We start from the raw sequence: 27958 nt of genomic DNA, 5'->3' as shown, positions 1-27958 counted from the left end.
TAATTTATCCATAAAGCCGCATCATTTGTCCTTACGTCCTCCAATAATTGTGCCTTATTGGTCGTCCTTCGAGAAACAACGCTATAGGAAACGCGAGAATATTAGATGGCGAATTAAATATAAAGGAGGCACATCCCAACATTTCATACAGGGATTCAGGGGGAAAACAACAATCACATAGGTCCGATACGTAGCTCCTACTTCGACAGGTAAGAAGGAGTACTCGCATGCTAGCAAAGCTCAAATCCACAGCTTCAGTACTTGACAATATATTACAGCTGCAAACAAGTTATTTTTCTTAAGGATGCCACCGAGGTGGGTTACATAGGATAGCTAGTGGTTGAACTCGCTTTCGATGTTAATGGTGAGGAGGCTTCTCAAGATCCTCGAGGCTAGTGGGGCGGAACCAGGCTGTGTGCTCCAGCACCGAGCTCTCGGCATCCCCAGGATTGGGAAGCTCGCCGTGGGCTCGGAGGTGATCGTCAGTCGCAGGGCCAAACACCCCAGTCTTGGGGTGTGGAGCCCAGTACTTGTCAGACGGAGCCTCGATCACTTCATCGGGGACCACGCTCGGCGCGACTTGATCCTCGGGGTTCTTGTCATACACGGACGTGTGAGCAGCTCTCCTGCAACCAGGACACAGATCCCCGTGAGTTATCGGCTTAATTAACATGCACCGACGTTTACATGCCATAAACAACACAAATGGATGCTTTGAATGGCAAAATGAAAGTTCAGGAATTAGTCGATAGTATAAGTTCTTGTTTCTTTAGCGGGCAAGTCTGGTAGGTATGAGATTAGACCGAGAAAGAAGGCTCGTCAACATTCCAGGAAAACAGAAAAGGGGACGAGAAAAACTAAGAGAAGAGTCCAAAAACCAATCCAGAGCACGCGGAGTGCCCGAGGCAGGCCACATTCGCATTTAGAAATTAGGATATAAACTTATACGCCCCCACCATCTTTACTTCCTCGCCTCCTCCGTTTGAAGCTGTGAAACGTAGACAAGCCTTCATCCTCAAGTTTGTCTGTAGCCTCTTCAAATATTTCTGCTGTTAAAGTGGGGACAGTGTGCCGCATGGGCCGATTAGGATGTTGATATTATGTTATATAAAATAATCAGATGGTGAGTCACGACCAACTACCATTCTTTCTAATTATTGGTTGATCTGCAATAAAATAAGGGGGAGTCCTTTTTAAGGAGCCGAGCCCATAAGTGAAGGAGAAGCTCACCGTCGCTACATGTGGATAGATATCCAGTCTCATCTTGCGGATGCTGACATTGCCCACCTCCTATGGTTTCTTGCTCTTTTTTTTTTTATATTGTTTTGGAGTTTCCCATTCCGGTATACCAATTTTGACCCTCCAACATTAGAAAATGACAGATTTGACCCCTCGTAGATTTAAGCCATCCATTCGGCAATAGCCAGACAGAACACATCTTAATTGACTTGTGTGGCGAGACTATGAAGAGGGTTCTCCACGCAGGAAACACGGGATTGAAGGTTGAAAAAACTCCGAGTCAGGACAGAGGAAAGATGTCCTCCACATCGGAGGTTACTAAAAGCAGCAATCATCAGACCTTACTCCTCCTCAACTGTATTGTACAGGGCCAAAACGGGAAAGAGGACTTTTAATTGCTTTTGTCCAACAAGCAATTGAGCAGAAGAATCAGTTGAAGAACACTAAAATCCACGAGCCATGCGTTTCTTAAACCAGAAATTTATTTTTCTTTTTCTTTTTTTTTTTTCAAACATGGAACGAGAATTAGAAAAATCGATTCACTGGGAGATGCTCAAGAAATCAACAGGCGATTTGATAGGTTCAGCAGACTCTAAGCAAAGACAAGACCTCGCTTTTCCCAGGTCAGTGAGTAATGATAAGCTAAAGAATTTAGGCTCCATGAAGGGAAGACTGTAAGAGCATGAGAGAATAACAGGCCAGCTAGATACAAACCCCGAATCTAACGGAACCAGCAGACACTCGAAGCTACTTACTACGTCGCAAGATGAAGAAGATGGAGAGAAGTGGATACGACGGAGAACATGAGAGAGAGAGAGAGAGAGAGAGAGAGACCTGAGAGCAGGAGAGGAAGGATGTGGGCTGGGGGAGATGGGGCTCCAGATCCGAGAGACGACTCGCTTGCCGATTGCCGCGATCCCAGAACTCCTCGAGATGGCGGCCATACAAAAAGCTCTCTTCTCTGCGTGCTGAAGAAGAAGAAGAGGAAGAGGAGGAGGAGGAGGAGGAGGAGGAGTGACCGAGCAGTTTGATACCCCACTCAGGAAGCAGGCCCCTCGCTTTATATTAGATAAAAACCCAACCGCCGTGCCATCCAAAGGTTGCCAGATCCACCTACCCCAGTCCCCGTACTACGGGCCACGGCCATGTGTTGGCCGGCCTAGTACCCTTCAAAAAATTCTATCGCAACCTTATCCATCCGAAATTGCCCTTGGTGATTTTACGTGGCATTTTCACTTCCTTTACTTTTTCCTCAAATTTTAGACCCAAAAAAAAAAAAGTTTTTTCCAGGTGAATTTTCATTTCAGCCCAAACAATATTTTCTCAAGTTTGAAATTTGGATAAAAGCTAGAGCGATCAAGGTTGACTTTCTTCAATTACTTTACTTTTAAGAGTTTTCCTTCCTTGTCACTCTGGAATTTTCTATTTTTTTTGCTCGATATTCAACATGCTTGAAGTATTCCTTCGCTCGCCGTCAAAAAGCTAGCGCTCGAGGCAAGTTGAAATACTCGAACAGCTCGTGTTTGAAAGTTTTCCATCTCTTAGTTGTCAAGGAGAAATTTTGGATAGATGATTAACGAGAGCAAATTTGCGACTCAAGTAAAAGCTGATTATTTTTTATGAGACTAAAAATAATTTTGGTGAAAATCAAGACTGAACGGTAGAATTGGTATATGATCTAAAGTTTAGGATTTTTTACGGGAACAAAAAAAAATTTAAGGTAGGATTCGGACTAAATCTATAGTTAAATATTTTTTAATGGACAAGAAAAAATTTAAGATGGAATTGAAATTGGATCTCTAGTTGAGGCTTATTTAGGGTAGTGAGCCTTAAAAAAAGGCCCAAGTATTCTTAATTTCTTAAATAATGATCCGAAGTGGATATTATTTTAAATAAGGACGTGAAGTGCTTAAATCGTTTCAAAAAAGGCATGAACCAAGGACAATTTAGCCATTTAATTATTTTTTATTTTTTCACTTTTCCTTTTCTTTTTCTTCTCTCTTTCCTCTTCTCTCCCCTCTCCATCTCCTTCGCCACCGCCGTATGCACTGTCATTGCGGAACCAAAAAAAAAAGAGGAAGAAAAAAAAAAGGGAACTTCCAAGGAGTGGAAGGATCCTCGACGCCCCTCAAGCTTTGTCGTTCGATGACCTTCACCGAAACCGATCCTTCTCGGACCGGTGACGCCTTTTTGCTGCCCTGTTTCTAGACATGGGGGTCGTTTTGAGCGAACCAACGCGGAAAGAGCTCATAAAGGCGGGGCGGGTTCGGTTGAGAGGCCGAGAAGACTCAAGAAGAAGGAGACAGAGAGAGCTCGCTCCAGGATGGAGTTTTGAAAAAGAAGAGAAAGGAAACAAGGCTCCCGCTCTTTCTGGTTCGGCTTCGCATGCCCCGTCTTACCTCCACACTCCCATGCTTCAAACTTCACATAGTGAAGGATACATAATCCGATCTAATACATACTCAACAAACAATGGAAACATGCCCAATAGATCACCGGATTCACCGATCGACGAAGATACATCACGAGGACATACCTTATTGATCACCGATTAGATGCCCTTTGCAATCTCGGAGTTTTCCTCTGTCAAACGAGAATCGACGATGGGAGGAGCGTTCTGCGTTTTCTATTTTCTTGAAGTGACAGAATGAAGTAACTGGGGGGAGAATGAAGGAGAGTACGTCGCTTATTAACGTAAAACCAACCAACGTGATTCTTCACGTTTGAGCAAATAATCGCTCACTGGGGTGTGGTTGCCCGCATGGGCGCACACCGTATCTCCCGTAGACCCCACTTTAATATATTCAATCTAATATCTCTCACTCGCCCATGTAGGACAAACAACTCCTATTTGTCCACGGAGGACTAATAACTAAACTTTTTATCTTCGCAAAGTTCATATTGGCAAATAACCCGTGCGACCAAGATACACTGAGAGCTCGTTGTCATATATCCGTTGGGAGTATATGACAACTCTAAAATTGGACATAAAAAGAAATGAATTATATGTTGTACCCTAGATCGATCAGTCACATATAAATTTCTCACTAGATCTCATTTTAAAATTGACATATTATATTCACAATTATGATCACACCAAATAATCATAATTGACCGGTCTGTGAATATAATCCATAATGTGACTTAAAACTTCAAATCAATCTTCCTCGTTCATTAGATCTCTCAATCTCGGTTCGGCTTGCTTTTCTAGAAATGTCCCTTTAGATCGAATCAATTTCATGACCATAGGCAACACTCTAAGATAGCAAACACTAAATAGAGACCTTGAGAATAATGAAAAGTCATGAGGGTACTAAAAATGAGGAATTTTATCCTCGAGAGTCTCACACGGCACAGAGAAGTTGAGATCAAAACTCTTGCCTACTCTCATTGGTCGATAGTGCATACGTAATATGAAATACGTATTACGGTATGTTCTCCTTCCCTATGGAGCGTATGTCTTTCTATTTTAATACCGTACGGATGCTCATCTTGACACACTCGGTGTCCAACTTGAGTTCACGTAACAACTCCAGCCAAGAGTTTTCCATCGAAACTCTCATCCGGCATTTAAGACAGATAAAGCGAAATGTGTGGGTTATTTCACTTCCGGACATTGTAAGTAATAAGTCCTCATCTTAACATCGTGTTAAAGCGGTATTAGTATTTTAAGCTTGAGCTCTCAATTATCACCTAGATAATAAGCTTAAAATTACCTCATCTCTATTTACTACATAATAAATAGAGGCGATTACCCGTGTGAGTGGGCTAACCTCTCATATGTCCGACATACCTTTTCAACGTATAGTGCACCAAGCATTAATATGCATGAATATCAAATAAACTTATAGACTTTAATATTGATAAACAACATCATCAATTATTGACGTTCGGGGAAAAAATACAAATATTCAATACATTAATCTCTACGCAATCCTAGAGTCTTTATATGACCAAAGAAAGCATCTCTAGGAATTGGCTTTGTCATGGGATCTGCTAACATTCTATGCGTAGATATATACCGTAGGTTCACCTCTTTTCGTGCTTCCATGTCCTTGACATAGTTATACTTAATGTCTATGTGTTTGGTCTTACTATGAAACTTGGGATCCTTAGTATAAGCCATTGCTGCTTGACTATCACAATAAACCTTCACAGGTTTTGCAGCATCTCCCGTAACACCCAAATGATCCATAAATCTTCTAAGCCAAACACCTTCTTGTGCTGCCGCCGATAATGCCACGAACTCGGCTTCCATGGTGGATAAGGCTATACACCGTTGTTTCTTACTACTCCACGATATGACGCCATTATTCGGTAAGAATACATTTCCGTAAGTGGATTTTCTCTCATCCAAATCTCCTCCCCGGCCAGCATCGGTGTAGCCCTCTAGGTGCAGATCACTTCCTTGATAAGTTAGCGAGTAATCGGCGGTTCCTTTCGAATACCTCAAAATTCTCTTAACGGCAATCCAATGTGCTTGACATGGATTGGATTGATATCTACTGACCAATCCAACTGCATAACAAATATCGGGTTTTGTACACATCATAGCGTACATGAGACTTCCAATAGCACCGGCATATGGAACATTTTTCATACATTCTTGCTCTTGTGGAGTCTTAGGACACATTCTTCGGCTCAACCCATTACCTTTCGCAATAGGAGTATCAATGGGTTTGCAATCTTGCATACAAAATCGTTCGAGAATTTTATTGACGCACGTCTCTTGCGAAAGAGATAATGACTTTTTCGAACGATCTCTCGAAATCTTAACTCCGAGAATGTATGTAGCTTCACCCATATCTTTCATTTCAAAATTAGAAGATAGCCAACTTTTGACCGTCTTCACAAACTCCATATTATTTCCAAAGAATCAATATATCATCAACATATAATGATAAAATTACAAAGTGACCTTTGGACCTTTTGATATAGACGCAATTATCTTCATTAATTATTTCAAAATCATATGCCACTATGGCATTATTGAAGCGTATATACCATTGTCTTGAAGATCGCTTAAGGCCATATATCGATCTCAAAAGTCGACATACCTTTTGTTCTTGGCCCTTTTTAACAAACCCAACAGATTGTTCTATGTAAATCTCTTCATCTAATTCTCCATTGAGAAAAGCGGTCTTTACATCCATCCGATGTAATTCAAGATCCAAACTAGCCACTATTGCTAGAATGAGGCGAATCGAGGTAAATCTTACCACGGGAGAAAAAGTATCTTCATAGTCGATTCCTTCCCGTTGGTTATATCCTTTCGCCACAAGGCGTGCCTTATATTTCTCAATTGAGCCATCAGCCTTACGCTTTATTTTGAGAACCCATTTGTTCCCAATGGCTTTGCGTCCTTTCGGAAGATCAACTTGTTCCCAAACTTGGTTTGATTTCATTGACTCCATCTCTTCTTTCATTGCTTTCATCCATTTTTCCTTATCGGGGCAAGATAGAGCCTCATTAACATTTCTTGGCTCATCTTCATCCAATAGAGCGATCATGAAAGCTTCCCCTTCAATTTCAAAGCGTCGTCGAGGAATGCTTTTGCGACCGGTTCGTCGTGGAGAAGATTGTACCAAGGGTACTTCTTCCTCCAATACGCTCCCACTCGGACCAGATAATGGCATTGATTCATCAAGTGATTGCAATGGAGATCGGTTTGTATTCAACTCCCCACCTCTCACATTGCTTCCACTTGGATCATTATGTCCAACGATCTCATTATCTTGATCTAATGTCTCAAATAGGGAACAATCTTCACCTATTTCGCCCTTTCTTGGAAATTCATTCTCTAAGAATGTGACATCTCGTGATTCAAATTCAGTCACATTTCCACTTTCTTGCTCACCTATGAACACATATCCTTTTGAGTGTTCCGAGTATCTTATGAAGATACTCTTTTTGCCTCTTGGTCCTAATTTTCCATATTTATGTGAGGACTCATGAGTATAGGCAAGACAACCCGAAGGTTTGAGAAAGCTTAAATCGGGTTTTCGACATGTCCACAATTCATATGGGGTAGAAGTGAGCGATTTGGAAGGCACTCGGTTAAGTACATAGGCAGCGGTTAATAAAGCATCGCCCCAAAAGGCAATCGGTAAATTAGCTTGTACCATCATGGACCTAACCATTTCAAGTAGGGTTCTGTTTCGTCTTTCGGCAACACTATTTTGTTGCGGAGTGTATGGAATAGATAACTGTCTATCTATTCCCTTTTCATCACATAGAATTCTGAACTCATCGGATAAATATTCTCGACCTCGATCGGATCTCAAAGCTTTTATTTTCTTATCTAACCGATTTTCCACTAAGGTCATAAATTTCTTGAAGCAACTAAATGCTTCTGATTTATGAGATATCAGATAGACATATCCATATCGAGTATAATCATCAATAAATGTGATGAAATAAACAGCACCATGCGTTGCCCTAACATTCATCGGGCCACAGATGTCGGTATGGATTAATTGCAATGGAAATTCAGCTCTTGTCCCTTTTCCAAATGGCTTTCTAGTTGTTTTTCCCATTAGGCAATGCTCATAGGTAGGCAATTCAACTTTCTCAATGTTGCCTAATAAGCCATCTTTGGCTAATCTATTCATTCTTTGTTGGCCAATATGACCAAGTCTAGCATGCCATGTATTCACATCATTCTCATTAGAATTAGAATATGCAAACAGGGAATAACATACATTCACACTAGTATGTTCAATATCCAATACAATAAAGCCATCCGTGAAATAACCAGAACCATAAAAGGTCGTTCCTAACAGCAAATCCACACCATTGTTGTGAAAATTCATACTAAAACCAAGTTTGACTAATACTAACACGGAGACGAGATTTCGACGAATCTCCCGAGCGTACGAAACATCATGTAGAAATAAAGTGCGTCCACCACGCATGATAAGTTGGCAAGTGCCAATTCCTTTTACTTCTACTCTGGAATTGTTTCCTACATAAATCCATCTCGCTCCACTTGGAATTCGTCGAAATTCCACGAACGTATTTCGATCTCCGATGGTCCGTGGCTCCCGAGTCTACAATCCACAAAGGATGAGATTCGATTAAAAATACAGAACTTGATACGTAACAAACACTTTTAAGTGTGTTTAGGGTTTCTACTTTCTTCGGCTCGCCACGATCGCGAGCGAAGTGACCCTTCTTGCCACGCTTGTAACATTTCATCCTCGAAATGTTCTTCTTCATGGGACGTTTCCCTTTTCCATGCTTCTCAAACTTTGGTTTCTTGCCGGATGGTTCAACTCTTTTGCTCGTCCACTTCTTGAACTTTCCAGGATGCTTGCGCTTGAAGCCCGAAGCTCCATGTGAGCTAGATCCAGAAACATATACATCGGATTGTATCTTAGCCGCCGGAAGGCGGTCCTCCTCTAGCTCCAAATGGCGCACAACATCCTCAAAGGTTGTGACGTTCACATTGTGGGTCGGGTTCACCTACATGTGTTCCCAATTGTGAGGCAAAGAGCGAATTACAGCCTGCACTTGTTGTTCATCGGACAACACATGTCCAGCATCCTTTAGCTCACTAATCATGTTCGACATCTTCCTCAAATGTTGCTTTATATTCCGCCCATGTGGCATCTTATAAGTGTCGAACCCGATTGTAAGTCGCCTCGGCTTGGTGACGATGAAGTCCGACCAAATCTAGCCTTCAATGCATCCCACATGTCTTTAGCATTTTCATGCTGCCCGAACTCCCTCATGATGTCATTATCCATATTACTCAACAACGTAATGCGAGCAGTTGAGTTCTTTTTCTTCCAGGCGAAAAGGCTTCTTTGTCTCTTCAGTCGTGTGCGGTATTACCATCCTCCGGCTCTGTCATGGTCGGGTTAAGAGCTTCTAGTGCCTCTAGTTCTTCAAGCACATACTGGATTTTCATACTCCGGATTTCATAATTTTCGCCATTCAATTTCTCACCCTTGTTGAGCTCAGCAACAATATTCTTAGATGCCGTTGCCATAGTATCTGAGTATAACATTTAGCACATATTTAAAGTCTATTTGTATGCAACAAATGCAATCATATTCATGCATCTCGATTATACTGGTATATAGTTTCAAAAAAAAGAATTCTAAAATCAACAGTTCACTAAGTTCCCCATCATCATCCAGATTTTCTTATCTAAAACCAATACCAATACAATCATCACTTTGTGTTCGTCATACGATTACTAAAACTTGTGAACACTCCCACTCGAAATATATACACATAACATAATGCATATACAAAAATTATCAATACAACAATCACAAGTCCCTAAAAGTCTCCTAAGACATACAAGAAAGGAACTAGCTAAAAATAAAAGTCTAAATATAATAACGTGTGATCCTCCTAGCTCCGGTTACAACATGAGCATATGTAATTTCCTTGGTACAAGGAAAAGAATAATTAAGGTCTCGAGGAGGATTATGAATTAAATCGGGGGCCAAAATCAGCTCCTTTGGACAAAACCTTTGCGGACCCTTGCCTTTTCGCTAAGGTGCATTACGTCCGCGCCAAGACATATTCATTGCAAGCGATGACGTCTTCATCGCTCCGATCCTTATAAAATCGTGTAAGAAATGTAGCACGGATTTCTTATATGTGGCAGCATCATTCCACCACGCGCTATTCATCAAATCATGCCATTCTACGGGTATAATGTTACGTAGTGCATAAAATGCATCTACTAGGGTCATTTCTTGTCCGACCCATACGATTTCTTGGATCATTTCGTTGACCTTAATAACATTGGTTATAATGTCAGAAGCATTATCCCATTTATAAAGACCCAATTTTGTAATCTTTTCCCTTAGAGCTTGCTGAGCTTGAGCTCTCCTTGGCCTTTGGGGTGTTCTTGCATTTCGTCTTACCCATTGCATTGTTCCCGCAACGAATGCAGAACACAAATGGATTACGAAATATCCAATTATTGTGTAACTATTATGAACATATCATAATAAATAAAATAATAGGTAAAACAAGACCCCTTAATATTGACCAACCAGACTTTTTTTTTTTTTTTTTTTTTTTTGGTCAACGGTCAACGGGTCAACGGTCAACAGGTCAACGGGTCGCGGGTCAAAGTCAGACCGGGTTGCGGGTCACGGGCCGGTCCAGCAAAAAGGAAATGGGCCGGCCCACCCTTTTTTTTAAAAAAAAACACAAAAGTGAGATCAGGCCGGGTGTTGGGCCGGATCTGGCCCAACACACCGCGGCCCCGCCCCCCGTGCGCCGCACGTGCGGCGCGTGGCCGCCGCGCAGCGGCGGCGCCCGGCGCGTGACCGGCCGTCCGGCCTCCTCCGGCGACCAAATTTTCGCCAAATTTTTCGTCTTTTCGAGACGAACACGATGGTATATTCATAATTCAAAAATGGCGAACAAAAATGGCATAAAAAGGGACGAAACGCCACGGCCCCGCGACACTCCGCCCCGTCGCGGAGCGTGGCGCGCGTGCGGCGGCGTCCGGTGGACTCTCGGGGCCGGCGACCACTCAAAACGATCGTCTCGACGAGCCCGTTCTAATGGTATGTTCAATTTACTATTTTGACGAACAAATCATAATCAAAACGCTATGAACAATAACTTCGCGATTATGGTTAAAAAACTTCAAAACACACCATATCAACACAAAACAATCGGGAATCAAGTAACACATTGCTCTGATACCAATGAAGGATACATAATCCGATCTAATACATACTCAACAAACAACGGAAACATGCCCAATAGATCACTAGATTCACCGATCGACGAAGATACATCACGAGGACATACCTTATTGATCACCGATTAGATGCCCTTTGCAATCTCGGAGTTTTCTTCCGTCAAACGAGAATCGACGATGGGAGGAGCGTTCTGCGTTTTCTATTTTCTTGAAGTGACAGAATGAAGTAATCGGGGGGAGAATGAATGAGAGTACGTCGGTTATTGATGTAAAACCAACCAACGTGATTCTTCACGTTTGAGCAAATAATCGCTCACTGGGGTGTGGTTGCTCGCATGGGCGCACACCGTATCTCCCGTAGACCCCACTTTAATATATTCAATCTAATACATAGCAACAACAAAAAATGAGAGTGAGAGAAAATGAGCAGTCCCAAGCATCCCGACGCAAGCCCGGCTAGCCGATCCTTTGCGGCCGTCCACCGATGCTGCCCAAACGACCTCCATCGCCTCCATGAACCACTGTGAACGAGCGAGTCAGAGTCCTCTCTTCGGCCGACGCCTATGAGAAGCGCTTTTGCGTACGAGATGGGAACTCGTGAGCATTCCATACCGGAATCCGCGTAATAAAATGCAGCAACAAGGGTGCTATGAACGGCTAACGAAAGAATTTCCATGATGCTATCATGAAGTCTTATAATGTAGTGTAATTATCTTATGGCTTGACTAGCTCCCAGCTCAAGCTGTAATGATCCACACGTCAAGTCAACCTAAGGATGAAAATGCTTAGAAAATTATGGCCCAACCTGCAACTGCGACCGGGCCTGCCGTGGTTGCAGGACGTGATGTTTATGATAGCAACTACGGCCCTCTTTATCTTATACCAGTTTGGTCCTCCATGTTGTCCGCTCATCATGGACAGCTCTAAAGACTTCACTGTGACGAGATTCTTGCAGCCGCTTTTACCAACTTTTCAATTTCCTATGAGAAAAAAAGGCCACAGAGGGCCTCTCCGCCGCCTCTTGTTCGATGCATCGAGCTTGGACGCCCCGTCTTGTCCCTTCTCTTACCTCCAGCTCCGGCCCTGTCTCACGCCCTCAGAAGCGAGAAAAGGCGAAGATCGGTGGGAAGCAGTTGGGCAGAGAGGGGTTCTAGGGCAAGCTGTGATGGTGGTGGCGAGGGCGAATGGAAGAGGCGAGGTGCTGGAGGAGGGAGCTTTAGGGTTTCTTTTCTTTTTAGTATTCACTCACTGTGTTTCGGTTCGGTTCGGGTATATAGATATTTTCATGTACTCCCGGGACGGTGAGTCTTGTGTGTATAAAGTCTGCGAATTAATGAAGTCCCAGCATTGCAATTTCCAGGCGTGTGGCATCCAGTCTGTATATGGCAAACTAACCAAACTGTTTTGAATTAGTTTTGCAATTTGCAAATAATCCATCTCGACAGACGGTGCTCCCAAGGGATAAAAAATGAAGTCATCTCTCCCTCGGACATACCGCATCATTTGTCCTTACATCCTCCAAATGATCGGGTCTCATTAGCCGTCCTTCCAAAGACAATTCTACAGAGGAAACACGAAAACATACAGATGGCAAATGAAATATAAAGTAGGCACATCCCAACATTTCATACAAAAGTCCAGGGGCAGTACAACGATCCCATAGGTACAATCCGTAGCTCTTACCTCGACAGTTTAGTAGTAGTACTTGCATGCTAACAAAGCTTAAAGCCACAGCTTCAGTACTTAATATATATTACGGTACCAGACAAGTTATTCTTCTTAAGGAAGCCACCGAGTTGGCTTACATATGATAGCTAGTGGTCGAACTTGAACACTGCAAAGGCTAGTGTTCGACGTTAATGGTGGGAAGGCTTCTCAAGATCCTCGAGGCTTGTGGGGCGAAACCAGGCTGTGTGCTCCAGCACCGAGCTCTCAGCATTCCCGGGCTTGGGAAGCTCGCCGTGGGCTCGAAGGTGAAGGTCAGTCGCAGGCCCAAACACCCCAGTCTTGGGGTGCGGAGCCCAGTACTTGTCGGATGGAGCCTCGATCACTTCATCGGGGACCGCGCTCGGTGCAACTTGATCCTCGGGGTTCTTGTCATACACGGAAGTGTGAGCAGCTCTCCTGCAACCAACACACGGATCCCCGTGAGTTATTCGTTTAATTAACGTGCACTGATATTTACAAGCCATAGTCAACACAAACGCAAGCTTTGAATGGCAAAATCAAATTTCAGGAATTGTTGGATTATACATGCAGGTGAATTGGCTGAATTTTCTTGTTATAGGGAAAAGTGTCATCTGCCTCCCTGAATAGAAAGATAAGTTCTTGTTTCTTTCACGAGCAAGTCTGGTTGGTATGAGTTTAGACCGAGAAAGAAGGCACGTCAACATTCCAGGAAAACAAAAGGGGACCAGCAAAGCTAAAAGAAAAGTCCAAAAACTATCCAAAGCACGCGGAGTGCTCGAGGATCGTCGCATTCGCATTTAGAATTAATCCCTACTTCCTTGCCTCCTCCATTTGAAGCTGTAACACGTAAACAACCCTTCATCGCCAAGTGTCTCTGCAACCCAGAAATGCACCCTCTTTAACACAATTGTCGTTAGGTAGGGACAGCGTGCCGCGTGCGTCGATTAGGATGTTGATATTATGTTACATATAAATAATCAGATGGTGAGTCACGACCAACTACTATTCTTTCTAATTACTGGTTGATCAGCATTAAAAAAAGGGGGAGTCCCTTTTAAGGAAGCCAAGCCCATAGGTGAAGGAGAAGCTCACTGTCGCTACATGTAGATAGATATCCAGTCTCATCATAAGGATGCTGACATTCACCACCAACTATTGATTTCTTGCTTTTTGGTACCATTCTTTTTTACCTGTCCTGAGAGCGAGCTTTTCGCCTTTTTCAACGCTAGAAAACAGCAGATTTGACCCCTCATAGAATTAAACCATCCATCCCGCAATAGCCAGAAGGAACATCTTAACTGACTTCTATGGTGAGATTATGAAGAGGGTTTTTCCACACACAGGAAACAGGCGATTTAAGTTTGACGAGCCCAAACAGAAATCACGACACCGTCGCTATAACTATACAGGGCCAAATTGGAAAGGGGGAAAAAGGCACCCCGATATAAACCGACAAACCCCTTGGAGGACTTCAACTGCTTATGTCCGTAAGCAAATCCAGCAGAAGAAGTATCTGAAGAACAATAAGATCATGGAGCCATGCCTTTCTTACTTTAGAATTTCTCTGTTTCGGTTTTGAATCGCGGAACCAGAATTCGAAAAAACCATTTCACCGGGTCATAGTCTGACATCGACAAGCAATTTGACAATCTGAGCAGACGCTTTAGCTAGACTGGACCTCGCTTTTGCCAGGTCATTACTAATGAGCTAAAAAATTTGGATTCCATACAATTCATGTTCTATTCCAGATGTTCCACGATGAATTGGCTAAGAGCAAGAGCAAGAACAAGACCAAGGAAAGCTTATAAGAGAGTGCAGGAATAACAGGCCAGCTAAACACGCCCCTGAATCAAGCGGAACGAGCAGAACTCTCGAAGCTACTCACCACGTCGGAATATGAAGAAGATGAAACCAGCTACAAGTCTACGACGGATAATATATGAGGAAGGGGGAGAGAGAGAGAGAGAGACCTGAGAGCAAGAGAGGAAGGAGCAGGGTTGGGGGAGATGGGGCTCCAGATCTGAGAGACGACTCGCTTGCCGATTCCCGCGATCCCAGAACTCCTCGAGGCGGCGGCCATACAAAAGCTATCTTCTCTGCGTGCCGAAGAAGATGAAGAAGATGAAGAAGTAATGGATCGAAGAGGGAAGATGAGTGACCGTCCAGTCAGGAAGCAGCCCCCTCGCTTTATAGAGAGAGAGAGCGAGAGAGAGACGGGTGGGTGAAGCCCGATCCAAAACCCAACTGCCACTGCCATTACAATGCAAAAGGTCGCTAGGTCCTCCTACCCCAGTCCCCGTAGTACGGCTCTGTTTTCCCCGGGTACCGTCCCCACTTTCCCCCTTTCGATCGCCGCCGTTACTTGACGAGATTTCCCGCCACGTACATCATTGAATTGACTAACGGAGGAGGCGATACAAGGGCAACAAAAAAACAATAAAAAATTTCGTGTTTCTTGATAAAGAAGAACAACGCGGAGTGTGTTTCCGGGAGGCAATTGTAGGGAATCGAGAATGTGGAACGGAATATGCTGGGACGACGTCCCTCATCTTTAACGGCGTTACTTTTGGGCGGGAGTCGCTGTCGCTGTCTCTGTCTCTGTCGCTGTCTCTGTCTCCTGGTGGGTCAATTGCATTATTATAAAATAAAATAAAAAAAGTGTTTTTTTTGGGGGTTTCAAGTCATGGCCACCTATGACCAAAAAAAAAAAAAAAGTCATGGCCACCGTATTTAATTGACCAGGGGCAGCGATGGAATTGGCAATAGGGCATGCCCCCAACCTTTCCGTTCCCATTTTCATATCATATCACATCATGCCTCCTGAATTTAGACAGCGACATTGCAATTCTATTTTTCCAACCACACTTGATATTATCCACCGACTTTTTTTTATTTTTCATCTTTCATCTTTCATGACCATAGTACCTTCTTGAATTCTGGACACGTGCCACCGCCAAGAGAGATGCTTGGCTTAATTTGATGGGGCACCTTGAATTGGTCACCTTCACCTTGAATTGGTCCCCAATATTATGACAATAGCATCTCCCTTTATCTTTGTAGATCTTGCTTTCCAATTTCATATTAAATTTTTTTAAGATGTGATATTTTACCAATATATAACGGTAGCGGAACGGAGAGTTAAATCTGTTGAGATGCACGAAACTTACTTAAGATAGCCTGTGATAACACTTAAAATGGTAAAAGCAATTGCATCACCTAACTTCCGATCAAAAAATAAAACTACATCGCCTAACTTCCAACCCAAAAAAAATAAAAAAAATAAAAAAATACATCACCTAACTATTATGGGATTGATTTTATAGACATCGAAGTACCGCGGATAAAGTTACTATTCTAGTGACCCATTTTTCACAAGGTAATGAATAAAGTAGGCGGATGTAGGGGGAGTTAGGAAAATTCTTGAAAAGCAACGTTGCATCTCAAAATCCTTTGACCGAAATAAATGTTATCGTGATAAAATTCCAAAATTTCGCCTACTCAAAATCCGAAGCTGCTTTATATATATGGTTCCGAACTCGCTCCGAATAAGAAGTAGCAAGCTTATGAGACTCACATCCCCAAATGGAGAGATCGTTCCTTTCCCTGAAGACACGAAAAGGTGAAAAGACGGAAAAGAAAAGCAATTAACGGAAGCATGCTGACTTTACCAGTTCAAGATAGCTTTTCCCCCAAATGTTATTGCATCGCAGTTCCTTCCACGGCCTAACAACTTCCATAGTTGCCTAACAAAATCACTCGTCGAGGAGTGCGGTGCCGTGCTGGCGAGGAAGGGTGGAGGGGCAAGTTGTAGACGCAATTCAAATCAAGCTCTGAACTCGTTACTACCGGATTGGTCCTCGACTAGCCCAAGGTTTGAGAAATCGGTAATTTCCGTGTTCGACTTGAACTCGCGGAATCGCACGGAATTGCATGAAACGAGACTTGCTTCGTGCGGAAGAAAAAGGTTCGATTCTGTAGCTCAAGGCATCCGATGCTGTCTTACTAGATAAAAAAAAAAGGAGTATCTGATTAGTTTGGGCTTGATTTGACGTTTGACTTTTGTGATATGTGCACTTTATTGGTTGATTGGAGGGAATGAGACGATGATGAGGTTGGGCCAAATTTAAGTTGATGGGCTCGGGTTAAGAAGCTGCCTAGGCCCTCGAGTCTCGCTGATTTGGAAAGATTGGGCCTCATGATTTGGTTGCTATAAGATCGCAGGTAGATGTGGAAGTATAGTATCGTAAAGTAATAAGAAATTGACTTCGCGAGACCGCAGGAACAGCTCACATGTTTCCATATATGTCCGGTTAATAGATTTTAGATTCATTACGGTAATCCAAAATCACTTTAAAGGGAGTATAAAGGGAAATGCTTCCCGACAAGTCTGTCAGTGACAATACAATCTCAACCGTAGATTTACACATCATTGTCGCCTATCTTACATAAACCACTCATTGATTGAGAGATGGCGCAAACAGAAATACTGATAGCGTTGTCAGACCGTGAGGCTAGCAATTCTCGTGTGTAAGTATATGGAACAAAATCACCATTCTTTTCTTATATAGATAGTGAGGTTATTAGTGGTTCCATTGCCATTTTATAAATTGGACGTCCTGATGGGAGATTGTTCGGCGACCAAACACAGACCTACTTCGAGAATCTGGTGCTCCCTTCATCAACATTACTTAGAAAACTGAAGCAAGTCCAATGGCGATGAAGAAGCTCTCTTCCCCTTGCCTACTCCTCATCTGTTTCGCTCTACTCATCACATCCTTCTGCGCCACCGTGAGGTCCTCTTCGTCGAGACAGGGTTTCACTGCCCATCTCATCCACCGCGACCACATCCACCACCCCGGCAAACCTCCTTCGCAGCGCTATGCCGATGCGTTCCGACGCTCCTTTGCTAGGGTCCAACGCCGTTTCGACATGTACGTTCCTATCCCGCCTTCATTCCATCTCGACATGGCTCAGTCCGAAATTCTCCCGGATAACGGCGAATATGTCCTCAAGGTGTCGATAGGGACCCCGCCCTTCGATGTCTATGCCATCGCCGATACCGGCAGCGACCTCTTCTGGGCTCAGTGCCTCCCTTGCGATCAGTGTTACCCTCAGAAAAAGCCCAAGTACAACCCGCAATCGTCCTCCACATACCGCGACGTCGCTTGCCCATCCCAGCAGTGCCACCTCCTGGACACCACCTCCTGCGCTCCTCCCTCCAATACGTGCAACTACACCTACGGATACGCTAGTACGTCCCTGACGAAGGGCGTCCTCGCGACAGAGACGCTGACCTTCGCATCCACCGTGGGGCCGCCAGTGAAGCTCCCAAACGTAGTGTTTGGCTGCGGCCACAACAACACCGGCGTCTTCAACGACAACGAGATGGGGATTGTCGGGCTCGGGAAAGGCCCCGTCTCGCTCATCTCACAGATAGGCACGTCGTTCGGGGGCAGGCGGTTCTCTCAGTGCCTAGTCCCCTTCCACACCCCGCCAACCGTCACGAGCAAGATGAGCTTCGGCAGCGGCAGCGAGGTCTCAGGGTCCGGCACAGTCACGACCAGCCTCGTGGCCTTGCAAGACCCGACCTACTACTTCGTGACTCTGGACGGGATCACCGTTGGGAGCACCTACCTGCCTTTTAACTCTTCTGGGGCGGGCGCCATCACGAAGGGGAACATGTTCCTTGACTCAGGGACGCCTCCGACGATCGTGCCGAGGGATTTCTACAACAGGTTGGAAGCAGAGGTGAAGAGAGTGGTGAAGTTGCCACCCATCGACGATCCTCAGCTAAGGCCGCAGCTGTGCTACGGGAGCGACGTGCTGGCGAAGGGGCCGGTGCTAACGGCGCATTTCGACGGCAAAGCGGACGTGGAGTTGAAGCAGACGAGCACGTTCATAGAGGCTAAGGATGGCATATTTTGCTTCGCCATGACTCCCACTGACAGCCCAGGTGGGATATTCGGCAACTTCGCTCAGACTGATTATTTGATCGGGTTCGACCTCGATAGGAATACTGTTTCTTTCAAGCCAACAGACTGCACCAAGCTTTGAACCCTCTTCTTTTCATTTCGTCATTATTTGGGTGAATAAATTTACTAAAAAAAGATTTATTTCTCAACCTGAAATCTTTCTCCCATGCGGAAAAGGCCATGATGTGATATGGTCAAACAATTGACAGATGCCCCAATGTGGACACGGTCGGCACACTCTCACCCAACTCCCTGTCTGAACTGATTTGTTGCTCTTGATCTAGAAAATCGTAACGGACTCTACAGAATCTCAAGCACTTGATTCCTATTCGTCAATTCCTGGATTGTAGGCCCATCTTCATAGAAATTTGTTTCGCAATCAGTGTTACCATCCAGCTTTGAATCTCTGAGGGGGGGAAAAAAGACTGTCAACTCAAAAACAGCAAATCCATGCAAATTACCTCTGTTGATATTATAAAACACGCGAACAAAACAAACTTACTTAATCAAAATGAAATCTAGAGATGATTAGCGAATCAAATCGAACAATTAATACTGACCTTGATTTGGAATTCATTGATGGAGGAACGTGCAGTGAATAATCGAGCTTGTCGTGGCAATTGACGATTATGTTTTGCATTTTAGAGTTGACAGAGACAAGAAGTGCTTTCGCGTTCAAGATGGAATTTTGTCGGCATAACCGTACCGCGAGTCGTAACTAATACAGCAACATGTATCGTGGTACTATCACGAACTCCTTTTTATGGAATGTGAAAAGGCTAGTGGCATCACTTGCTCCGGGCTCAAGTTATAGTGGTCTTCGACCGAAAAAAAGAAGAAGAAGGAAATCCACTCGTCAAGTGCACCTCAGGACGGCAATGCTTAGAGAATGATGGCCCAAGCTCCGACTGCGGCTGGGCCGAGAGGAGGGTGGTGATGAATCGTGGTCGACCCAGACACTGCATTGTCAAACCACCAGACGGTGGCGGCCGATCCGCCGTCGCAGCACTCCTGCTTCCAATTTGGGCTAAATCAGTACGCTATTACGAGCTTGCAACCTCGTGCACTTGTTACAGCTCCTCCTCTTGCGGGGCTGCGTGAAGATCCACGTGCTCCGGTGGATGAATAAATATTACAGCTGCAAAAAAGACTGGGTCAGTTACTGGCTTAATTAACATGCACCGATGTTTCATACCAGAAAACACAAATGCAAGCTTTGAATTGCAAATGAACCTAGATTAACACCATCCCAAAATGAACCTTAGGATTTTGTCCATAATATATGATCTGCTTCCATCAATAGTTAGATAAGCTCTTGTTATTTCTGGCTACACAATCTCCCAATCAATGAATGCTTTATGTAAAACAAGCAAAGATTGTATGTGAATCTATGGTTGAGATTGTACCGTTCTTGACAGAGTTTTTCTTGAGCTCGAAAACTCCTAATTGTTGAGACAATGGGCAGATGTGGAAAGATTGGCCATGTGTAGCCATTGAAAAGAAGTATAATTACTCACAAATTAAAATTGGAAAGATCATGCACAGCGGCAGCTCACATATATTTCCATATGTGTCGATGGATGAATTTCACACTCCTTACCTTAACCCGAAACCACTTTTAAGGGGGTATATTCATTGAAAATGTACGTACATGGAACAAAATCACCGTTCATTCCCTTATGTGGATCGAACCACATCACATTGGCATTAGCACTTTATAAATTGGACAAATCTGATGAAGACTCTATTGTCGGTCGACCAAACACAGACCTCATCCGAGAATCTGGTGCTGCCTTCATCAGACATTATTTAGAAAACAGAAGCAAGCACCATGGCAATGAAGAAGCTCTCTTTCCCTTGTCTACTTCTCATCTCTTTCGCTCTACTCATAACGACCTTCTGCGCCACCGCAAGGTCACCGTCTTCGAGACAGGGTTTCACTGCTCATCTCATCCACCGCGACCACATCCACCACCCTGGCAAACATCCTGCACAGCGTTACACCGATGCGTTCCGACGCGCCTTTGCCAGGGTCCAACGCCATTTCGAGATGAATGTTCCTATCCCGCCTTCGTTCCATCTCGATACAGTTCAGTCCGAAATCCTCCCGGACAACGGGGAATATCTCCTGAAGTTGTCGATAGGTACCCCACCTTTCGACGTCTACGCCATCGCCGATACCGGTAGCGACCTCTTCTGGACTCACTGCCTCCCCTGCGATCGGTGCTACCCTCAGAAAAAGCCCAAGTACAACCCGAAATCGTCATCCACATACCGCGACGTCGCTTGCCCGTCCCAACAGTGCCACCTTGTGGACAACACCGTGTGCGCTTCTCCCTCCAACACGTGCAACTACACCTACGGATACGCCGGTGGCCTGACAAAGGGCATCCTCGGGACGGAGACACTGACCTTCGCATCCACCATGGGGCCGCCAGTTACGCTGCCGAACGTAGTGTTCGGCTGCGGCCGCAACAACACTGGGGCCTTCAGCGACACCGAGATGGGACTCGTCGGGCTCGGGAAGGGCCCCGTCTCACTCATCTCACAGATGGGCACGTCGTTCGGGGGCAGGCGGTTCTCTCAGTGCCTGGTCCCCTTCCACACCCCGCCGACCATCACGAGCAAGATGAGCTTCGGCAGCGGCAGCGAGGTCTCAGGGCCCGGCACCATCACGACCAGCCTTGTAGCCTTGCAAGACCCGACCTGCTATGGTGTGACCCTATACGGGATAAGCGTCGGGAGCACCTACCTGCCTTTTAGCTCTTCTGGGGCGAGCACGAAGGGGAACATGTTCCTCGACTCGGGGACACCTCCGACGATCGTGCCGAGAGATTTCTACAACAGGTTGGAAGCGGAAGTGAAGAGAGTGGTGAAATTGCCGCCCATCGACGACCCTCAGCTAAGGCCACAACTATGCTACGGGAGGGACGTGCTGGCGAAGGGGCCGGTGCTGACGGCGCATTTCGACGGCAAAGCGGACGTGGAGTTGAAGCAAACGAGCACGTTCATAGAGGCTAAGGATGGCATATTTTGCTTCGCCATGACTCCCACTGACAGTCCTGGTGGGATATTCGGCAACTTTGCTCAGGCTGATTATTTGATCGGTTTTGACCTCGATAAGAATACTATTTCTTTCAAGTCAACCGACTGCACCAAGCTGTGAAACCCCTTCTTTTCATTTTGTCATTATTTGGATGAATAAATTCACTAAAAAAGATTTATTTATCAACCTTTAATATTTCTCCCATGCGAAGAGTGTCGTGATATTGTATAACGATTGGCAAATGCTATGATGCCTTCCTAGTCATTAATTACTGGATTGTAGGCCCTTCTTCAGAAGTTTATGTTTCGCAATCTACCTCCGTTGCTATCACAAGACACGTGAACAAAGCAAACTTATTCATTCAAAATGAAATTCCGAAAATGATTAGTGAATCCAATCAAACAATTAAGACTATCTCGATTTAAATCTCATTTACAGAGGACGATGTTGCTATGCCATTGTGCCATCGGTAGTTCTTTCTTAACGATCATAGATAGCCAAGCTTGATTGGCAATTATGTTATGCATTTTGAAGTTGACAAAGACGACAATTGCTTTTGTAATTCGACACGAGAATTTGTCGGCATACTATACACATGTATTGTGGTACTATTAATGGCTAAAGAAAAAATAACTAGGATACTATTGTTGAGATAATAACATGGAAACATTAACGGATCTTGTAAATAAGTCAATGCGAAATTACTAGAGAAATTATATGGAACAATAAAAGACGCTAGATATTTACGTGGTTCGGTCCGAAAGTCTGTACCTACGTCCACGAGGAAACCCAAGAATATAATCTATTATGCTCGGAGAATTAGATTTATAATCGCTCATGCATTCGAGTGTTTCCCGCACCTAAATTAAGTCCAAATTAAATTCATAAGTATCATCTCGCAATCTCTCGCAGAGAATTCACTCAAAAAACTCACTGAAAAAAATGATACTCATCTTTTTTACTTTACGTACGGTGGAACCAAAAACGCCATTGTCGTTCTTTTCTTCGTTCTACGAGTGGCTTCAAGAAATGCTCTGTACGGCTTCCTTTTTTTCCTTCGTGCGGCTCGGAGCCACTAACTTATTTATTCTCTTTCATGCGACTTTAACCCACGGAACCGTCCACCGCAAGATTTGGTGAAGAAAACCAAATCTTGGTCAATGGGTCAAATCGCATATTCTTCTTTCCTGTTTTTTTTTTTATCATTCTTGGGCCCACAAGATTCCTTTTCATACGGCTACCTTGTTGCCCTTGCGTGGCTTCAAGAAGTCAAAGGAACAATTCCTTTGTTGACCGACCAATCACAGGACAAGGCAATCAAGAGACTAAGTCTACTCAACAGAAAACAAAACTCCGCATAAATATATTGATATGACTTCAAAAGCAATTCTAATTTAATCGGAGTACTTTGGATTTCGTTCCTATCAGTTAATAAAACCGATATATATCCTTCAATCACATTAAATTCCGTAAACGATTCAAATTCGAGATATTAATTTAATAATTATAACGAACTCTTTTTATGTTATGTGAAAATCCAGTGGCATAACTTGCTCCAGCCTCAAGCTACGGTGGTCTAACTCGTCCAGTCAACCTAAGGACGTAAATGCTCAACCTGCGACTGGGACGACCGCGATAGCAGCACGTGATATTAACAGTAGCAACTACGACCCTCTTTTCTTGTTCCAGTTTTGTCCTGGATTTTGTACAGCTCCGAAGATTTCACTGTGACGAGATTCCTCCAGCCACTTTAACCAACTTTACAAGTTCCTCGAGAAAAAGATAATACAGAGAGAGAGAGATTGTTCTTGCGTGGATGTAGCGCTAGAGAGAGAGAGAGAGAGAGAGAGAGATAGATGGAGAGGAAGGTGATGGTGATATGTAGCGTCGTGGGTTTCTTGGGGCTCCTCTCAGCTGCCACGGGTTTTGGCGCAGAAGCCACTCGGATTAAGGTACTGCTAATCCATCGCTCATTGCTCTGAGCTTCTTTATCTTTCTGTTTTTGTTTCAACAGGGTTCTGTTCTGGATGCTTAATTACTCTTCTTCCTCGGCATCGGTTTGATCATTAATGTTAATGCGTTTCTCAACGGGTAAGCAAGGTGTTTATGGTCCTTCATAGAAAATCTCAGGAACATGTGCGATGCACTCGAGATTTTTGAGATTATTAAGCGATTATTGTTTCTACGACAGTTTTAACTGATCTTTCATGCGCACACACGTTTTAAGTGTTTAAAGATTTCAACTTTGGAATTCTATTTGTTTGCCCATGTGTTCTTTCGATTTACCTGATCCTTTTCTTTGTCATTACTTCAACTTTTTTTCCTGATTTCTTTGTTTCCTTGGGTTTTTTCTTTGGCTGTACTCTTTCGTTATTTAATACGACTCCTTTCTGGGTGGGTTTGTTTCTCAATTCTGTTCCCCGTGAGTATGAACAACTCAAGAAAACACCTTAGAAGATCTTGTTATCGATTAGTGTTATAAATGTACTATTTCACTACAGATTGCAATTTTTTTAATTCCCATTTTCCTGGAGTTCTCAGAAAGGAAAATGTAGATGCAAGTACTATTGTCCTGTTCAGTCTCTTCAATCAAATACTGGAGTCTCTCAACTCTTTTGATCCAAGTAATTTCAAGTTTTACGTCACACTCTGCCTGGATTAATTTTTAAGTTGTGTTTTGCAACTGCTGGGGGTCCTGATGAGACATTTGGACAAAAAAAAAATGAGAATATTTGCTGGAACACCTTGGTAGTTCTGTTTTAATTTTTGCAGAGCCTTCTTTTATCATGAAAACAAAATTTCTGCTGTCGAGGAAAATGCCTTTTTTGAAAGCATATTACAGTACATTGTGAATTTGTTCATTCACTGAGCAAAAGACAGTAATCCGTGAAACAGCAAATGCTTAATTGTTATCAAAGGAGGTTAATTGGGGCAAAGGGAATGCTTACAGCTGCTAAATAGGAGTGAAGTCTTACAATCTTTGAGAAAATGCAGCCTAGAAAATACAGCAGCTAAATACAGCATGACTATCTAGTTTGTTTTAATTAGTGCTATATTGTCAGATTTATCCCGTAAAAGAGAGTTCTACTTGCTAACTTGTAGTTTTAAAAGTTGCACATTGTCCACCGGTATCTTATGGCAACAACTATCGTAAGAAATTTATGATACTTTTTAAGTTGATCTTATGAGCTCTAGAAGTCGGAGAGACGTGAAATTGGCATATTTTAAGATCTAATTGAACCTTACAACCTTGATCTTCCCAAGAATCAAAACTGTAGTTTGTTGGTTATTGAAGGTCTGATAATTGGAATTTCGCGCATTTTTCAAGTATGCTAATTAGATAAAGTTCCTGGAGGTGTTAAGCTTCTGGGCCACACGATAAGCACATCTAAGCCGAAAATTACTACTTGCTTAACCAAGACGAGAAGCCTTGAATAATGTGAAAAAAGAATCACCTACAAGTAGCCTTTACCTTTGCGATGGAGGAAGAACATATCTTATGGTTTGGATCGAATGAAATTTGTGCTTCTATTGCTTGGTATCAGGCGCTGAGCCAAAACAAACTTCCGATTTTTGTCTTGATTGCTGAAGTTTGGAATTGATTGGAAAGCACAAGTTGAAGGATCTTCAAAGAGTGTTCCGATGTTATTAGAGGAGCTCGGGTTTGCAGAGATAACTTGTTGCACAATTGTTAACAAAGACGGATGATTTAGGTGCTCGTAGCGCAACTTTATAACTACAGGGTGGCGACTAGAATCTAGGTCCGACCAGGGGCATGTGCTCTGGACAAGTTTGGACCATTCATTGCAGTTTCCCCTAGTTTAATTTAGAAATCCATGGCTTCTATCAATTGTGATTGGCTTGAGGACACGTGATATAAAGTATATTGAATAATGGAATGTGAAGTGCCACCTGTACAGTAAAGTTTAACCTTTTATGCGACCAAAATTTGTTGATCAATGGATCTTCTACACCATTGTTCTCTGTGATTCTTTGTCCATTCTGCCCACTTAACACAGATCAGAATCCTAATATCTTATCAGCGGACAATGAGTCTTGTGTGTATAAAGTCTGCGAATGAATGAAGTCCCAGCATTGCAATTTTTATGCATGTGGAATTTGGTCTGTATGCATACACATGCATGGAACATGTTGTCTTTATTCGTATTTCTCAAATAATTGATGGTTGCTTACCAAAAGAGAGAAAATGATCAATAGTTTTTCCATTGATCAGGGTTCTGAAGTGCATTCCACGGCTCCTACGCAATGTGTGTATCCCTGGAGTCCAGCTCTGCCACTTGGGTTAACTGCCGCTGTGGCTCTTATGATAGCTCAAGTAATAATCAATGTGGCAACCGGTTGTATTTGCTGCGGAAAGCACCCGAATCCATCAAATTCTTACTGGACAATGGCATTGGTCTTCTTTGTTGTTTCCTGGTAATTTTCACTGGAAATTCAGGGATTCAAATCTGTTCCGTATTCCTTCATTGCCTTTGCATGAGTTTACTTTCAAGAGCGGTATGGGAAATCCAAGCATGATGTCATGGATTGGCTTCTCACTTTGCGGAGTATTGAAGTGTTTTAGAGTCTATTCAATCGTATCTACTACGGAAAACAATGACTTCATGTGATTTTGGTGCAGCTTGCGACATTCTACTTTTTCCTTCAATCTATTGACAATCATTTGCCCTAGATGGATGTTCCTAAGCAGTGGCATAACTGCAATTTCCCGGTTAATTAATAGTTTAATTACATTAAACATGCTTAGAAGGTAATGATACTGATTCCTCGACAAAATTCTCAGATCTTTAAGCTGACTAGATAATCCTTTCTGTGGCTCAGCTAACTGGACCAGGCACTGGTCTTCTTCGTTTTTTGCTGGCATCACTCACTGGAAAATCCAGGGATCCAAATCCATCTAGTACTCCTTTATTGCCTTTGCACGAGTTTTCTTGCAATATTGATATGTGGAATTCGAAACACTATGTCATCAATTGGCTTCTCGCTTTGTGGAGTATTGAAGTGTTCTACAGTCTATTTCATCTTATCTGATGTGGAAAGCGATAACTTCATGTGATCTTTTGTTGTGGCTCAGTAGTACTACCGGATATCCCTAAGTAGTGGTATGACAGCAATTGCCTTGCTAATTTATAGTTTAATGACATTAATCATGCTTAGAAGGTATTGAAACTGATTCCTTAACAAAATTCTCCGAGCTTTAAGCTGGCTAGATAATCCTTGGTGTGGTTCAGCTATTAGCTATAAGAATAGTTTGAAGGTGTATATAGAAAGTGATCACTGGAGGATAGAGTGTTCTGAAGAATATTTTTAAGTTATTAAGGATGCATCAGGTGAAGCAGATTTTTTTTTCTTATAATACATCTCTATCCTCTGAAGTCCTCCATCAAACGTAGATATTTTTCTGTTCCTGTTTCTCTTTGGAGGGAAAGGAGGCCAGGATAGATTTTCTTCCTGAGTTCACGGTAGATAATCACTGGATAGATGTGGGGAAGATCATATTTTTATGCATAAATTAGATGAAGTCTAGTATTTTTCATGGTCATGGCCAGATTCATTTTGAAGTAAAGGCCAAACAGACCACACTCCTCCTGGATGCCGCTCCCACGGGTCTTTTTCTCGATGTAAATGACTAATGACGCCATGCATCTACCAGTCTACTTTAATTGAAGTTTGGACATATCTTGCAAATTTGGAAGGTGTGTTTGGACATGCTGCCATTGGACTTCGTGTGTTTGCATTCACGGTACACAAATCACATTGACTGAAGAGCTGATTGATGTATTATGTACTAATGTAATGCAGGTTCACATTTATCATAGCGTTTCTTCTGCTGCTCACGGGTGCTGCACTCAATGATCAACACGGTGAAGATAGCATCTATTTTGGTAACTACTACTGCTATGTTGTCAAACCAGGTGTCTTTGCCGGAGGTGCTATCCTATCACTTGCTAGTGTTTCCCTTGGGATTTTATATTATCTCTCCCTAACGCGGGCAAAGGATGATGGGCGGCTGTGGGGTACCTCTGCTTCTAACCAAGGTGTTGGAGGTATTGCTTTGGGACGACCCCAGTTTCCACCACAGAGCAGCACTCAGGGACCCGTTTTTGTACACGAAGATACATACATTCGACGGCAATTCACTTGATCTGCAATTATTCATATTAAGTTCTCCGTTGGGTGATGGTGATGCAATTATTTGTATTAAGTTCTCTGTTGGGGTGATGGTGATGTTATTCGCAAGTCACTGTAAATATTTTCTTGGTGATATAAATCTTGCTGGTTTTGTGTTTGCGGGTGACGTTATTCACGAGC

The 27958-nt window shown here is 43.3% G+C and overlaps 5 protein-coding genes across 6 annotated transcripts; 3 read left to right on the top strand and 2 right to left on the bottom strand.

The window, feature by feature from the left end:
- Nucleotides 1-115: 115 nt before the first annotated feature.
- LOC115742756 (late embryogenesis abundant protein At5g17165-like) lies at nucleotides 116-2277 on the bottom strand. Its single transcript, XM_030677240.2, has 2 exons — nucleotides 2074-2277; nucleotides 116-626 (listed from the first exon to the last, which is right to left on the bottom strand). The coding sequence occupies exons 1-2, from the start codon at nucleotides 2181-2183 to the stop codon at nucleotides 359-361; spliced, it is 378 nt and encodes a 125-aa protein (XP_030533100.1). The 5' UTR covers nucleotides 2184-2277; the 3' UTR covers nucleotides 116-358.
- Nucleotides 2044-27799, top strand: LOC115742753. Of its 2 annotated transcripts, XM_048271322.1 has the most exons (4): nucleotides 2044-2065; nucleotides 23452-23577; nucleotides 25860-26062; nucleotides 27449-27799. In XM_048271322.1, the coding sequence occupies exons 2-4, from the start codon at nucleotides 23482-23484 to the stop codon at nucleotides 27789-27791; spliced, it is 642 nt and encodes a 213-aa protein (XP_048127279.1). In that variant the 5' UTR covers nucleotides 2044-2065; nucleotides 23452-23481; the 3' UTR covers nucleotides 27792-27799. The 2 variants fall into 2 exon arrangements, with proteins under 2 accessions (XP_048127279.1, XP_030533096.1); XM_030677236.2 differs by lacking the exon at nucleotides 2044-2065 and having other exon boundaries at nucleotides 23336-23577.
- LOC115742755 (late embryogenesis abundant protein At5g17165-like) lies at nucleotides 12521-14879 on the bottom strand. The gene is made up of 2 exons (XM_030677239.2): nucleotides 14578-14879; nucleotides 12521-13042 (listed from the first exon to the last, which is right to left on the bottom strand). The coding sequence occupies exons 1-2, from the start codon at nucleotides 14862-14864 to the stop codon at nucleotides 12775-12777; spliced, it is 555 nt and encodes a 184-aa protein (XP_030533099.2). The 5' UTR covers nucleotides 14865-14879; the 3' UTR covers nucleotides 12521-12774.
- LOC115742748 (aspartic proteinase CDR1-like) lies at nucleotides 17181-18728 on the top strand. Its single transcript, XM_030677224.2, has one exon. The coding sequence runs from the start codon at nucleotides 17318-17320 to the stop codon at nucleotides 18659-18661; it is 1344 nt and encodes a 447-aa protein (XP_030533084.2). The 5' UTR covers nucleotides 17181-17317; the 3' UTR covers nucleotides 18662-18728.
- LOC115742802 (aspartic proteinase CDR1-like) lies at nucleotides 20381-21745 on the top strand. Its single transcript, XM_030677295.2, has one exon. It carries the CDS (start codon nucleotides 20411-20413, stop codon nucleotides 21743-21745), a length of 1335 nt encoding a protein of 444 aa, XP_030533155.1. The 5' UTR covers nucleotides 20381-20410.
- Nucleotides 27800-27958: the final 159 nt, after the last annotated feature.

Source organism: Rhodamnia argentea, chromosome 10 (assembly GCF_020921035.1).
Source record: "Rhodamnia argentea isolate NSW1041297 chromosome 10, ASM2092103v1, whole genome shotgun sequence".
In the NCBI taxonomy this organism is placed as follows: domain Eukaryota; kingdom Viridiplantae; phylum Streptophyta; class Magnoliopsida; order Myrtales; family Myrtaceae; genus Rhodamnia; species Rhodamnia argentea.
Note: the sequence above shows the minus strand (reverse complement) of the source record. Positions and strands in the feature narration are given on the sequence as shown.

Excerpts from the sequence above, each read along its gene's own strand:
- LOC115742755 (XM_030677239.2), bottom strand. The coding sequence starts at position 14,864 with ATGGCAGTGGCAGTTGGGTTTTGGATCGGGCTTCACCCACCCGTCTCT. Across the intron at positions 13,043-14,577 it reads CCTTCCTCTCTTGCTCTCAG|GAGAGCTGCTCACACTTCCG; the intron begins GTCTCTCTCTCT and ends TGTTGGTTGCAG.
- LOC115742802 (XM_030677295.2), top strand. The coding sequence starts at position 20,411 with ATGGCAATGAAGAAGCTCTCTTTCCCTTGTCTACTTCTCATCTCTTTC.
- LOC115742756 (XM_030677240.2), bottom strand. The coding sequence starts at position 2,183 with ATGGCCGCCATCTCGAGGAGTTCTGGGATCGCGGCAATCGGCAAGCGA. Across the intron at positions 627-2,073 it reads CCTTCCTCTCCTGCTCTCAG|GAGAGCTGCTCACACGTCCG; the intron begins GTCTCTCTCTCT and ends TCCTGGTTGCAG.
- LOC115742753 (XM_048271322.1), top strand. The coding sequence starts at position 23,482 with ATGGAGAGGAAGGTGATGGTGATATGTAGCGTCGTGGGTTTCTTGGGG. Across the intron at positions 23,578-25,859 it reads CAGAAGCCACTCGGATTAAG|GGTTCTGAAGTGCATTCCAC; the intron begins GTACTGCTAATC and ends TCCATTGATCAG. Across the intron at positions 26,063-27,448 it reads GTCTTCTTTGTTGTTTCCTG|GTTCACATTTATCATAGCGT; the intron begins GTAATTTTCACT and ends AATGTAATGCAG.
- LOC115742748 (XM_030677224.2), top strand. The coding sequence starts at position 17,318 with ATGGCGATGAAGAAGCTCTCTTCCCCTTGCCTACTCCTCATCTGTTTC.